The 15,310-nt window shown below is 36.3% G+C and overlaps 1 protein-coding gene and 1 non-coding gene across 5 annotated transcripts; both read right to left on the bottom strand.

Moving 5' to 3' along the window:
• Positions 1–702: 702 nt before the first annotated feature.
• MEKK1 (MAPK/ERK kinase kinase 1) lies at positions 703–14,996 on the bottom strand. Of its 4 annotated transcripts, none has more exons than XR_015230727.1 (10): positions 13,577–14,977; positions 12,799–12,883; positions 12,582–12,644; positions 11,012–11,169; positions 10,325–10,397; positions 10,165–10,224; positions 3,680–3,790; positions 2,254–2,682; positions 1,518–1,689; positions 703–1,315 (listed from the first exon to the last, which is right to left on the bottom strand). XR_015230727.1 is itself a non-coding variant. In XM_086653890.1 (9 exons), the coding sequence occupies exons 1-8, from the start codon at positions 14,650–14,652 to the stop codon at positions 2,473–2,475; spliced, it is 1,836 nt and encodes a 611-aa protein (XP_086510016.1). In that variant the 5' UTR covers positions 14,653–14,996; the 3' UTR covers positions 703–1,171; positions 2,442–2,472. The 4 variants fall into 4 exon arrangements, 2 of the variants coding, with proteins under 2 accessions (XP_086510016.1, XP_086510017.1); XR_015230726.1 differs by lacking the exon at positions 1,518–1,689 and having other exon boundaries at positions 703–824; positions 1,016–1,171; positions 2,442–2,682; XM_086653890.1 differs by lacking the exon at positions 1,518–1,689 and having other exon boundaries at positions 703–1,171; positions 2,442–2,682; positions 13,577–14,996.
• LOC147567263 (U1 spliceosomal RNA) lies at positions 12,953–13,114 on the bottom strand. Its single transcript, XR_015231701.1, has one exon. It is a non-coding gene; the product is annotated as a U1 spliceosomal RNA (small nuclear RNA).
• Positions 14,997–15,310: the final 314 nt, after the last annotated feature.

Genomic DNA, 15,310 nt, shown 5'->3' with positions numbered 1-15,310 from the left:
TTCTTTTTTTTTTTGTTGTTGTTGAAAGATGTTCAAGCTAAAATAGTTCCAATAGAGAGATGAAGCTTCTTTCGTCAATAGTTAGTTCCTCTATGTTTGACCAGAAAGAAAAGTGACCAATATATGGACAACAGAGTTTTTTTTGCCATACTTCATCTCTCTTTTTTGCCATACTTCACCTCTCTGTAGTCTTCGTTTTCATTACAAAACATCGGGGAGAAGAGACGGGATAGAGAAAGAAAGAATGAACGGAGGTAGGGGAGAGAGAATGGAGAAAGAGGACGATGAAGAAGAAGGTTCTCGGAAACAAAGACTATAAAACAACCTGAAGTTTTAGTTATTTGAAAAAAAATCAAGTATTTTTTGTTTACTATATAAAATATTTTGGCTAAAATAGTCATTTTCAACTCTTTGCAACCACCTGATATTCAAGAATCTAAGTGAATCACTGGAGTTTCAAAAACACTGCCATGGTCTGGACTTGTTATCATGTGATCAATGAAATCACCAAAGCAGCAGTGGATCTTTATTAGAATATGGTACCCATCTAGCTAATTATTCACACGATAGACTTCCAAAATATGCAAAAACTCAGGCAATTTCTCAAGCTTCGAACTAGTGTCCAATTTTTCTTTCAGATGGCAGGGTCCTGCTGCTGCTGTCATTTCAGGTTCATTCAACTGCCGTCTAGAGACGAAAATATGGGCACTTGTGTTTCATTATAATCAAGTTCTACATTTCTTACATCGTTACTAGACAGGCCCTCTCACACACTAATAGCTCTACAATTTGGCTCTAATGTTTTCTCTTCCCCCGTCTTTTACCTACAAAAAGAAACAGTATAACTCGCAATCGAAAGCAAACCAAACCGACTCTGAAACACCGACAACAAGATCATATCACTTGTGAAGATATATTTCTAAGAATGGAGTACGTCAAGAATACCCTAACACGTATTTACAACCCAAATGGACTATATGCGCTAAAAATGCAGAGAGATCACGTAGTGTTAGACCTTTTGGAGATTTATGTCCATGATTCGGAGGAGCTTCATTATAACTTGTAGCTGTTAGCAGCAAACGCTTCATTACAAAGATTTGCTATTTGTATTATACAATCGAGCGAAGTTTGAAATTCCATATGAACCCACAAATTGCGTAAAACAAGGATCCTGCAAAAGTAGAGATAATATCATCTCATCATAGAACAGTATGAAAATTGAGAAAGGGCATGGAGTTGGTGTTATTAATATATGTTTTCAAGCAATGCATGATCATGGTCAAAGTGTGTCAGAGTGGTGAATGAAAAAACAAGGCTACACAACCCGCCTCTTGGGACTCCCACTTGTGAGAGAAACAACGGTTTCTCTCTCCACGTGACTGGACATGTGAGAGGAGAGAGAAATAAAAGTTTCTCTCACATGCTGTTCAAGTTGGAATCCCACAAGGTGGGTTGAGTATACTTTTTGATGATAAAAAGAGGAAGACCGACTTTCATCCAACCTCAAGAAGGGTAACCTGAAATCACTTACTAATTCAATCAATTAAATATTTTTCTAAAATTAGCTGTGCAAATGGTTGTGTTAAAGCTGCATAAAATGTTCAGAAGTTATTCCATAGAAAAGGTAACAATAACTTGTGGCCCAAAAGGAGGGGAAAAGTGGCCATTTTTAAGGCGCTTAGGGTGATGCTATCATGCTACCAGTCTCGACATGTTGTTACGTTGTTTGAGTCGCAGAAGTAATCAAATAAGTAAAAGTGTCAGGGTTTTGCATGCAGTCACACACTACTGTTACAAGATTCCTAGTACACCTTCTATGAGCACGATAATCCTCAACAAAGATAATCTTTCAAATTATTTCAAACCCCATATAGAAGTCGGTTGAACTAAATTCTTTCTGAGAAATCCGACTTCCCATTAATTCTGATCATTTATTGAGGAATTTGGGGAGGGGTGCAGAGGGTTTGATGAGAGGTATGTTGGGGTTTGTGGAGAAGCAAGGGGAAGCAGGGTTTGATTTCATAGTATTTGGTGCCGATAGTGGCAAGGACATCATCCTTTGGTGGCCAGCCCTGGACCACCTCAATGAGAGAGAGAGCCTAAAGGAGCAGCACACATATCATGATTTCTTGCTCTTGTCAACAAAAGCAACCTAAGCCACACCAAATTGTTGCTCATACCAAAAAAATTATTGCTTATGTCAACAAATCGTTTATTGCTTTTGCCAACAAATAGTTTAATGCTTTTGTCAACAAAAGCAACCATGAGCCATACCAAATTGTTGCTCACGAAATGGAAATATGGTAACAATAAAAGAGACATACATTTTACATGTGATCTGCATAATTGTTCCAGATAATTCATCTAGGAGTACTGAACGATGAGTAGAAATGACGCTTCCTTGCATGTAGAAGATTTTTAATATGAGAAAGAGCATTTACCTCAAGTGAAGTAGGCATATGATTACTTGAACTATCTCCACCTATTATGGAGAGGAGAATCAGAACCCGAGGAAGCTGGCAGAGGCCTCCTTACGAAAGAGTGATCCAAAAGCATAGCAGCAGTTGGCCTGTTTTCTGGTTTAACTCGTACACACTGTTCGATGAAGTCCCTTGCATCTGCTGAAAGGGTATTAGGGATAGGTGGTGGTTCCCCCTTGCCGATCTTATACATTGCTGGTATCTGTCATGAGAGAAAGAGGGCCAATAAAAAATTGGTGTTAAAGAACGCTTTTTAATGATTCATCTGGAACATATTTTACTTAGTAACTATACAAGCGAAATAGCAAAATGATTATCCTACTTTGGTGATGAAATATTACCTACTAAAGTTATCACTATGAGTAGATGACTAATATTAAGTACGTCATACTGCGGTTAACATTTGAATTGGTGTCTACTGTCCATTTTTTTTGAAACTAGTGTCTACTGTCTATTACAGTAGATATCTTCTCCGAGAACAGAATTCGACTATTGACTGTAAAGAGTGAGGCGAAAAGTTCATGGACAACCATAATTCGATAATGTACTCTTGTTGTTGTAGCAAGTCTCTTCATATCTTCATTGAACGTAACTCATTAAGTTCATAACATTGTGTTGGCTTACTTGGAATCACTACTTCAATCAAGAGCATTGGGCGATGCTATCATCGGTCTTTTTCAGCTCACAAACTAGAAGTTGCTTCAAAATTTCTATCTCTGCTTAGATGCTAACTTAGATCTCTCAGATGCCCTTGTTTCTGATTGTTTTCCTACTCATCCATCTCGACTTACCGTGTTAGATTTAAGCAAAGAAATATATCTTGCTAAATATAGAGTAGTCCACCAAAGTTGTCTTTTCCAAGTATAAGGAAGCAAATAAAATAAAGATGAAAACTATATGAAATTTGAAACTAAAATACCATAAGAAATAGTAAATAAAAAACAAAACAGGTATGCATGAAGCGAAGTCCTGACGGATAAGATTTGTTCACCAGCAGCCATAGGCCTATTTACACGCAAGTAGCAGTAGGTATGACGAAACATGAGTTATTATGAAGCAAAAAAGATTAGACACATAGAACAGGACACTGTCTACCATAGTTCTATGTTACTAGATATATTTGATAATTAATATGAAGTCCAATAGGTGGAGCAGAAAAATAAAGGTACAACTGCACAAAAATTGAACATATTGCATACCCATTCGAGAGGTGCGTAAGGAAGTTTTCTAGTTAACATCTCTAGGACAGTACAACCAAGGCTCCATATATCAGCTGGAAGTCCATACCCCTTACGCTTTGGATTCACAACCTGCAAATAAAACAACCTGACGTTAGCGGCATCAAACATAAATATCTTATCTTCGAAGCAGACCACATCTTCTAATGATATTAAACAGAAATTTCCAATAAAATGACGATACAGGCGAAATAAGTAAGTCCAAATATCTTGTAAGTCGCAACAGAAGGTTTGCTTCATGAGGCAGATATCAGATCATTAAATGCATTTTACTCAATTACTCCATCACACGTGTTCTAAAATTAATGATTATAAGATGCAAATGCTAAGACTTGAGATTACAACTAAGGAAAAATAAATAAAAAGAAAAGATCGAATGCAACAAACATACTTGAACTAGAGAAGAAATAGCAAAAACAAAAAACAGCAATACCTGGAATAAATCTAAAGTAACCTTGAATCTTCAACTAGATTCATCTAAACTTGTTGAATAAACGTAAATTACATTAATCAGACGTTGTGCAAACTTTTAACGTTGTTGGAAACAAATAAAGAGCAAAAAATAAGCTCAAATTTCAATCATCTCGGCCTCCCATTTCCAAATGGCCAGCCCCCTTTTATATTGGTGAATATAGTTGTCCATTTTTTAGTTCATTGCCCTCAATGAGTCAGGTGAGGAGACAACAATGTTCTGGTTCACTGCCCTCTTGCCTTCGAAAATTTGAAGCTTCTACATGAACTCATTTGACTTGTCTTGGTAACGACCACTAATTTGGGTTGGGATGTAGTAACGGTGCTAAAGTAGGGGCATTAATGTTTGGAGAATCATTCCTTGTGTGGTGATGTGGTATGTGTGGAAGGATAGGAATAGGGCCATCTACAAAGGTGATCAGATAGATGTAAAGAATTTGAAGTTGGATTGTCTATCCCTGATGAAACCGACCATATTAGGCCGGCCTATCAATTTCAAACTTGTTTGCTATATTTATTTTCTTTAATTGCTTCCTTCACTTGAGGTATACAGTGTACTTTTAGGATAGTTACTGTTGGAAATTAAAAGTGTTTAATTTCCGAATGATAAAGGAAACTAACTTTGCTCAACTAACTTTGCTCAGACAAAGAAGAATAAAGAAGATATTTAACTGAATTGAATTACTTGACTTGATTTGATTGAAAATAAATACAAAGAGTTGTCTATATATAGACCCAAATTCTACCCACTAACATGATCCCGCTAACTTATCCATTAACCCACTAACTTATCCATTAATCAACTAAAGAAAATAACTTCCCACAAACTTAACTCTCTAATTACTTAAATAATAAAATTAATCTTCTTACTAAAATTGAGTTTAAATAAAATTTAACACCCTCCCTTAAACTCAAACGGCATAACGTCCATCATAATCTTCAACTTGAAAGCAAGGAATGAAACTTCGGTTTCGGTGGAAGTTTCGGTCGGTCCAAAAGTGGAAACGTTTCGTGGAAATGTTTCGGTCAGTGTGGAAGTTTTACAATTTACGGAAACGATCGAAATATGTTGCAATTGAATTATTTATTGAAAATAAGACTTACAAAAAACATTTGTTACAAGGAGATGATTAGGGGTGGGAATCGGTCCGGACGGGCGGGAAACGGACACTAACTCAACCGGTCCGGGCGGAACGGACAGGAGTCCTAAGTGTCCACTCGGACATCCGGACAAAACGGACGGACATTTCGGATTTTTCTCCAACAAAGTGCCCGTCCGTGACCGTTTTGCTAGTCGGGCAAACCGGGTATCGGTCGGGCGGACACCGGTCACTAATGAACAAAAGAAACTTTTATTCGAAATTTAAAATGTTTAGTCGCTAAATACAACTTTCTAAAACTCCCACTTTACAATTCTAAAAAGTAAATGAATTCAAAATCGCAAGATAAGCATTGAGATTTCTCATGGATTATGATCGGTTTCTATGCTTCTTCTCATGGATTACGACCAGTTTATTGTGGATTCTCGGGTTATTGATGAGATACTGAGATTTTGGAGGAGATAGAGACTAGAGAAGTAGAACGACGAAGACAAAATTAAGAAAAGTGATTTCTAGGGTTATTTATTTTTACTCTTGAAATCTAATGGTTGTAGCTAACTCTACAAATCTAAAGGCTTAAAATTCATATATAGGCGGGCAGGTATAACGGGTAGGATAAACGGACGGGCGTGGACGGGTTCGGTCGGGCGGACGATATAAGCGGGCGGACTCGGTCGGACCACCGGGTAAAGACCTATGCCCGCGTCCGTCCGCTTAAGATCTTTCGGTCGGGCGGGTACGGACCGATTCGGGCATCGGACGGTCACGGACCCTTCGGACTCGGACGGTCGTGGGCGGGTTCCGGGTTTCCGGGCCAAAATCCCACCCCTAGAGATGATGCAAGGGGGCAAACATGAAAAAAAAAAATGATAGACTTTGTGACAAAATCTGCTAATTTGAGAGCTAATCTGCAATAAAACAATTTTTTGGGGGCCTAAATTTAATTATTTGTTACAAATAACACCCAAAAGATAATAATGTTGTTGTGGGGGTAAATAATAGGGCTAATTTGCAATTTTATTGTCATAGGAGAGGGTTAACTTTAACAAAAGCAAATTCATAGGGGTGATAACCAATATCCTTAAGAAACCCTAATAATAACATATCCCACAAATCCCAGCCGACAAGTCCTTCTTCTTCTCTTTCTTTCTCTAGGGTTTCTTGATTTTAAGGAAATAATGGAGATATATACAAAAAAAAAAATGAAGAAGATAGAGATGAAGGTAAATATGATCTGATTTTGGGTTCTTAAGTTAGGGTTTTTGTAGATCCATCGTTTTCTTCCAGATCTGGATAAAATAGCTCGAAATTTCGCATGATTTTCGCCGAAATCATGCACGAAACTTCTGTAAATGGTGTTTCGTTGCACTGGTTTGAAAATCCGAAATATTTCGGTCGTTTCGACCGAAATATTTCGATTTTTCATTCCTTGCTTGAAAGATGAATGGACCTTCAATGGCTTAATAAAATATTAGCCATTTGTTCTTTAATTTAAAACTTCATATCAATCTGGTTTTTGATCGTACTCTTTCACAACTAATTTGTCTACTTGACCATCATCTGGTTTGTACTTGGTTTTGAAAAACCATTTCAACCCAATTGTCTTCTTTCCTGCAAGAAGAGAATTTAACTCCCAAGTGTCACTTTTCTCAGTTGAATAAATTTCATCATCCATAGCTGAAATCCACCTCACATTTTTTACTGCTTCTTTAAAAGTGATAGGATCCGTGGGATTACAATCTACAAAAGATACACAACTTGCAAAGTCCTCGTCAGAACCATTATTATCATTGCTTACAACGTAGTCACCAAACCTTGATGACATTTCTTCTACTAAATCCAATTGATTGGCCCGAATTCCTAAAATCTAACAGTTGAATATGAATAAAATAAATAGGGAAAGGGTTGTCTTCGAAAAAGAAACGATAGAACTTATTATTTAAATATTAAATAAGCCTTCTTTTCCTATCCCCTCCCCCGGCAAAATACGTCAACACTCCAATTTCATGATTTTGTTCTGAACCTATCTTGATTACGTAGGATTCCCTTGTTCGACAAACAGTCCATTCATATACAATAATCACATTGTAGCGGGTATAGTTTAGTGGTAAAAGTGTGATTCATCCTGAAAAAAATACAAGTTGAACTAGGACGTAATTCTGGATTTAAATTATCATGAATATCTGAAGAAATAGGTGTAATCTCAATTACTTGACATTCTGAAGCTACTGTCTCATCATCAATATCAATTTTTATTTGATGATCTTCTTTAACAGGACAGTCCCAAACTCCATCTTCATCACTTTCTACCGAATAATCATCTAAGTCTTCATCTGAATCTTCATCCATTCTGCAAGCTAATAAAAGAGTTTCTCCCTCTACTACATCATCTTCAGCAAAGTTAGCTTGCTCTGAAAATTTCTTGGAAACTCTACATTCTGACTTATAATGACCTAATTTTTTGCAACGAAAACATCTAACTTTAGATTTGTCATACCTTCCAATTCTTTTGAGTTCTTTACCATGACTTTCTTCACCTTTGTCGGTAGGTGTTTCACCACTGGAACCACCTTTTTCAAACAAAGTCACTTTGCTATGAAAAACTTGTTCTTTATGAACCCTGCAACAACTCTCTGGTTCATCCTATGTTCATGAGAACATAATGAACTCATCAAACCTTCAACTGACATAGTTGAGATGTCCTTTCCTTCCGCAATTGCAGCAACAACATAGTCAAAACGACCTGTCAATGATCTCATGATTTTCTCAATAACACGAAGATCAGTTAACTGTTCTCCATTAACCAACAATTGATTAACAACACATTGAACTCTAAAATAATAATCAGAAAGATTTTCAGGGTTAATCATATGATTCTATGAAGAGATTAAAATTCACCTCGTAGAGTCTGTAACCTTACATTTTTTTTACCTTCTCATCGCCCGTGTAGGATCTTTGCAACAAATCCAACACTTCTTTAGTTGTTTCAGCTCTTGAGATTTTCTCGAAAACAATCTCATCAACAGCTTGATAGAGAAAGAACAATGCCTTCTTATCATTCTTTTTGTTCTCTCTCAAACTATCTCTTTGGACCTGAGAGAGAACATCATGTGCTACCCGATCAACTGGTTCTACATACCCAAATTCGACAACCTCCCAAATTTCCTGGAAGCCAAATAATGCTTTCATTTGGGTTTGGCCTCTTTTTACTAGGGCTCCATCCTCAAAGCTATTTATTTTGTCCCCATATTACCTTATGCCCTTTTTATCATTCATGTTCTATCAATGTAAATTTTGTGACGACATTTTTTTTCTGAAATCTATCTTCTTTCTCTCCCTCTCACTCTTGGCCCTCTCCTCTCCGAAATTTTTAAAAAACGTAAATTGTGAGAATTCTCTTTCAAGATAAAATGCCTTTCATTGTTTTTGACATAAATTCGCATGTTTCTTTTATGTAATTCAAATATGTATAGTACTAATTATTTATACTGAGATTACAAGTTCAAATAACTCATAAGTTAGTCGTAAGTGAGTTCGTTCGAAGTGTAACATAGGGATTACTAGTTTGAAAAACACATAAAATTTCCTCAAGTCAAATAAACCACCTATTTCTACACTGCCAGGTAGCTTCGGATCTTTGGGCTTACTTCCTCAAGTCCTTCAAGCTAAACTGGTGTTTTTCAAGATCTATTGAACACATATTAGAACAACGGGCAGGGGTAAAAGTCAAGAAGTCAAGGAAATCCATTTGGCAGATCATTCCAGGTGCCATATATGGAGTCAAGGGCGGAGCCAGGGGTAGGCTACCCCTGGCTGTAGTCAGGGTATAAAATTGGATAAAGGGGAAGATTTCACATAATAGGTAAGGTAGCCAGGTGGTTGTGGGTATGCTGTATAAACAAATAGGTCACTAGTTCAAACCCCAAGTCCCTCATTTTCAATTTTAATTTCTTTTTGTTAAATAATTCTGTATTAGTCCTTATTTATATGTATTTTCCCTTAAAGTCCCACGTAATGCCCCACCCTAATTCTTATTTTTACCATCTTTTTGTGGCAAAGTCAAGTTTTACCCCCTTTTATAGGTGTCATCTAAGTTAGGTTTCAGATATTTCTTTGTCCCCAAATTATCAATGGTCACATACATAATAAAATTTTGAGGTCAATTCTTCTTAAGTTCTTTATGTTTGAACTATTAACGAAATTTTACACATTGGACCAAAAATTGCTTTGCAAATACTATTTCTAAGTGTATATACGATTAGAAATAAAATATTTTCTCTCTAAGTACTTTTAGGCTAGTCCGGGGTAACTTTATATCCTGGCTCCGCCCTTGTATGGAGTCTATGGAAGGATAGAAATAGTAAGATATTTAAGGAAGCAAACAAAAATACTCAAGTAGATATAGAAGATATCAAGGGGACAAGTTTTGCTTGGTCCAGGGTCATAAAAGAATTTAAGGATGTATCATACTTAGAAATGGTAGTCAATTGGGATGCTTGGATGATCAGATGATGTAACAATCCCCGTTGATATCTCTAAGTTTTTTTACTTGTACTTGCGTTTCTTTTTATTCAATATATGCATTTTAACTTTCAAAAAAACACATAAAATTTTAGAATGATTCATTTATAACACAATAATTTATGTAATTTTGAAGGAGGTTAGAAACGTAACTTGTCAATCACTTATTGATTGTGATATTTGTTTTTAATATTGATTATGATTTAGAAGTGTCGACACCTAGAAAATTTTCTGGGTCGGCCACTGCTGCTAACCAATATCGTTTTATTAAATCTAACAGGTCACTTGAGTGGAGTGGGTCCCTACTTTACCATGTGAGGAAACAAAATCCATATTAAAAGAGAAGATGCAAACCTCAGGGGCCATCCAGAAAGCAGTCCCTTTTGAAGATTTCACATCATTCAGCCTGGTTGTCTGAAAAGGCATAAAACCAGTAAAGTAAGATGAAAAATTTATCACCCGTAGAAAAGCAACAAGAAACATGAAATATTTAACATGCTTGGAGAAAAAGAACCTTTGCTAATCCAAAATCAGCAAGTTTGACTGATCCATTTGCATCCACCAATATATTAGCGCACTTGATATCCCTTTGTGGGTAAATCAAAAACGGTATGCATTAGACTCGAAGGAAATAACATACCTACGTATTGCTATGTGATAAAAGATTCTTTTTACATATAAAATAATCAGACATATATAACCCGTTATGTCAACGTAAGATGAGGCCAAAAAACAGGAAGTACCAAAATTCCCATGTCACAGTAAAACTCATGACTAGTATATTCATATAGAATGAGCAGATATAAAATCTAATGAACCATAAATTTCAGAAAAAATGTCATTCAAGAGATTTGTGATTTTGCCACTCATGTGCCTGTCTAAAATGACATCAGATGAACCCGAACCCAAAGCACAATATAGGCATTTGTCTCATATGTCTCGGTATTGGGACCAGATGACAATAGGTTTAATAGTATCACCAAATACTGTCTTGGCTAAGTAGCACTAATACAAGAAACAGACAAAATAAAAGAGAGATTGGAATTGGAAGTAAACATTGTTTAATGCAAGTTTTGCAATGTTACTTGTAGAACATCTTCTCCCTGTCAATCGAAGGATGTAGTTTCCTACACTGTCAGAAACTTCTAATAGTGAAAAATAAAAATCCATTGTTGGGGGGCGAAGAGTTCAAATGTATTACCTATGAATCACATCTTGATCATGAAGATACCGCAAACCATGGAGAATCTGCCTTGTGTACGAAGAAACTTGAGAATCTACCAAATTATAATTGTGATACAAATCCGCCAGGGAACCTTTGGATACGAGCTCGAGGAAAATATACAGTTTTCCTTCTGCCTGAGATTGATGAAAAGTAAATCACATTAAATTGACTTAATAATCTCGCAGTTGCTCAACCAAGCAAATAGAAAACGAGACAATTAAAGAATGACTAGCAAGATGTAAAATATCTCTTAGGTAAAACTTTAAAAATAATGATTGATCATCACATATTGTAGTTTCTGCTGAGAATAGCAATAGAGATAGTTATGACCAATTCTATACGGACACCAGTATATGTATTGGTATCGGACACGGGACACATACAATTATAATACACAAAATCGTTAATCTAGAGTTGCTTTTCGCAGAAGATGGACACTTAAATATCATATTATACAACAAAAGTCGCCAAAGTGAGTGGACATTAAAAAAATATTTCATTTTCGTACAGCATTGCAAAAAAGTACCAGAAATGAGTACATGTGTTTACACCGATTTTAAATCTATCATGAGACATATGATACATGGGCTAAGGCTTACAGTACAATATTCGCAAAAAGATCTCATTGTATAGTACCTGCGTCCTATTTCATAGTGTGCCTCTACAACATCATCAAGATCAAAAAATTCAAGTTTGATTTATTTCCTTTATAGTTTTAAAACATTTTTTCTAAGTTTTTCAAGGTACTATAAACTCCAATAAACCGAAACTGAGAGATTTATTCAGATCAATTATGTGTAAATAATTATAAACTCCAATAAGGGCCTACTCAAACAATCACAAGAAATAGAGCATGAAGAGGGATGTGTGATGCCACTGGATTCCTCGAAACTGCTGTTGGAGGAAGACTCTAAAATCATGTTGTCATCTAGCAATAGAGTGTCGCGTACGGAGGTAATAAAATGGCTAAGGTACTATTCAGTGTATATCCCGCACATCAAGTTTTAGGCTACTTTGAAGCTTTCATGGCATTATGCATGACATTCAGTATCCGGTAACCTAAGAAATAAGTATTCAATTAAGGAAAACAACATTTTCTTCACACTAGACATTTTTTTTTTGACATTCAGTATCTGCTAACCTAAGAAATATTCAATCAAGGAAAACAACATTTTTTTCACACTAGACATTTTTTTTTTTGGCATTCAGTATCTGCTAACCTAAGAAATATTCAATCAAGGAAAACAACATTTTCTTCACACTACATTTGTAAATGACACTAAAAGAGTATCAAGGAACAATCACCAAGACGAAGCCTTCCCTAATAAAATAAACAGGGTGTCTTTTTTTCTCGGGAGAAATCTATCATATTTTGTCCTAATTCAAAAAAAAAAATCATCTTCTGTCAGTCCTGCACGCCTATTTTGTACTTGGAGGGGCAAAATCCTTGTATACTTTTGGTTAAAGTACAAAAGCTCTGCTCATTCTAATCGACATGCAATAAACAGAACTCAGAAAGATATGTTAGGGTTCTAACGAGAAATACCTTGTCTGTACCAAGATACTGTACTATGTTCTCATGCTCGAACCTACTTAAAAGCGCAATTTCCTGAAACAACATGCAGATGAAGGTTTTACTTAAAACCACAACACATTTTAATAGTCATGGCAATGTCAAAGAAGCATCAAGCCATGTAAACAAATACTCGAATGTTGAAGTTCACCACATTGAGCCAATAATTTAAATTCTGAACATTACTAACCTGCTCAAGTTGATAAACACTTTGCTGTCCCATGCTTCTCTGGTCGAGCAAAGAGACTTCCTTTACAGCGAAAAAGATTCCATCACTGCAAAAAAAAAAAATGTGTGATGAGAACTGAACTTCAGTTCAAAGTGCATTTATAATCTTTTTTTGGCAGGGGCCGCGCGAACGCGTACCCCTCTATCACAAATTATGACGTAGACTCCACCATGTAGATCTTAGGCGAGTGCCCCTCCTAAGTGCAATGGAAGTCATTAACCTAGGGTCTAGGGAATGGTCCTTCTTGATCAACCATTAACCCCGTCGAGGTAAGTAAGTGCATTCATAATCATGCCCCCAAAAAAAGGAGCTTTCTCAAAAGAAATTAATAGGAGAAAAGCCTATAGCAGAATTTTATGTCTAAAGCCTATATCCGGATACAGTCTGGAAGTATGTTAAGAAAACCAACAAAAGCAGCATCTTGTTTTCCAAAACAATCCATATTTTCCTGTTTATTTGTTTTGTATAAAAAGAATATTGTTCACCTCTTTCACAATCTATCCATTAACTCAACTTAACTGTAAAGGAGGGTCTTGACTTGGAATTAGAATATCGAACTACTGAAATTTGAAGCTACAAGAGCAACTTATCTAAGTAACTAAAAAATGCTCTACAAAATCTAATTTACTTCTGTAAGATAAAGCAAGTCATAGAAGGTTTTTAAGTATTCGATGGGGTTGTAGTGACCAAATTCACAAGTTAACCAAGTAAATTAACTAGTGAAAGACAGAGTACTTACTCGGTTAGTGCTTCATATACAGTTCCATAAGATCCACTACCCAAGCAACGACCTTTCGACCACGATCTGATGTCCCGTCTAAGTTTAACATCAGGTGAAATAATGAACACGTTATCCGTGGTACTACTAGAAGAATCTTCATCATTTGATGTCGAAAACAAAGAAGAGTCTGATAAACGAGCATTTTCTCCTATTCTCTCTTCATCAATCTCATCTCTCTCGACAAATCCTTCACCAACTTCTTCTTCTACTTCATCATCTTCTTTATCACTTTCCTCTACACGAACACTCGAATAAGAACCTCTACTATTGCTCTGATTCCTATGTTGTTCTTCAGGAGCAAAAGACCTAACCAGATCCCAAGTTGACCCTGAACTATCAAGAACTGGTAATGAAATAGATGGTGGGGGAGCTAGTAACGGTGGTCGAACACCATTAATTCCTCCACCTAACCTGGAAGAACGAGGAGTAGCAACTGTAGTGATAGAAATAGCATCAGTATCAGGAATAATAGCAGCAGAAGAAGAAGATGATGATGATGAAGATGATGATGATGAAGAAGATGATGATGAAGAAGAATTCTGATGCGAGGATCCCTCACTAAACCTATTTCTCGATTCAATCCTACTCTCAAAACCAACGTTCTCATCCTTTTCCAACTTATTACCATCATCATTAACATTAATACTCTTTAAATATAATAATTCAGGTTTAGGATGAAGTTCAGAAGAAGACTTAGCTTTTCTAGCTTCCCAAGCATCATTAGAAATACCAAAATCTTCAGGACCAGAAAGCCCTAAAGTTAAATAAATTTCTTGAACATCACCATCACTACCTCCAATTCTAAAACTAGTACGATCTGTATAAGAAGGATGTAAATCTAACGATCGAGTTCGAAGAGAAGATTCATGATCTTCAAATGAAGTCGAAGACTCAGCTTCATAATCACTATTCTTTATCGCGTTCTTACGATCAAGTTTAGGTTTCAGTCGTTTCTTCTGATTATGTCTTTGATGATCCATACTCTTTTTAGGATTATTATTATTCCCACCTATTAATCGAGTTAAATGATGCATTTAGATAAAGAAGAATTCTGATAAGTTGATTGTGGTGGTGGTGGTGGTGGTGACGGTGGTTTACGCGCCATTGGGCGACCAAGGAGTCAATAATGTCCACCTTTCTCTCTCTCTAGAAACTTTCTCTCTCTAAAAACAAGTTAGGTTTCGTACTACAGCTGGGAACTTCTGAGGACAAAAAATGTTGTTTCGTCAAGCGAGGAAGAAGACGAAGAACAAAAAATTGTGTCGAAAAGGAGAAAGAGAGGGGAAGAAAGAAGGAAATGAGAAAGAGAAAAGAGAGAGAGGTTTGTGTTAAGAAATGGTGAAAGTCAAAATAGCGTGCATTGACTAGTTACGATGAGAATTCGTTTATTTTGTTCACCCACTCTTAAGGTTGGTGTGTGATAACTTAAGATTTTTAAAGGTGATTGATGGATGACACGTGTTCTTTTAATTACCATGAGTTGGTTGACCATGGGACTAGTCAACAGAAACTACATAGTAGTACCAATTTGTAACGTCAACACTTGGAAACTACTGTTCAAGTTGGTCAAATAGTCCAAGGAGCGTCTACAGTCACCCTGTTTTTTTACTGAGGTCTATTTTTCTTTTGGCGCCCAACGGATTAAGCAAGTCGGAAGACATTCAGATTGAGTCTAATCATTGTTGAGCTTGA

The sequence above is a fragment of the Eschscholzia californica genome, unplaced genomic scaffold (genome assembly GCF_041429995.1).
Source record: "Eschscholzia californica isolate CP2 unplaced genomic scaffold, dmEscCali1.0.p SCAF_1, whole genome shotgun sequence".
In the NCBI taxonomy this organism is placed as follows: Eukaryota; Viridiplantae; Streptophyta; class Magnoliopsida; order Ranunculales; family Papaveraceae; genus Eschscholzia; species Eschscholzia californica.
The sequence above is the reverse complement of the archived record's forward strand: the minus strand, read 5'-3'. Positions and strand labels throughout refer to the sequence as shown.

What these genes read in the sequence shown, in the direction of transcription:
- MEKK1 (XM_086653890.1), bottom strand. Translation starts at nt 14,652, where the DNA reads ATGCATCATTTAACTCGATTAATAGGTGGGAATAATAATAATCCTAAA. An exon ending in GTGTTTATCAACTTGAGCAG is followed by an intron (nt 12,645 to 12,798) that starts GTTAGTAATGTT and finishes ATGTTGTTTCAG; the next exon opens with GAAATTGCGCTTTTAAGTAG. An exon ending in CTGATTTTGGATTAGCAAAG is followed by an intron (nt 10,225 to 10,324) that starts GTTCTTTTTCTC and finishes ATGCCTTTTCAG; the next exon opens with ACAACCAGGCTGAATGATGT.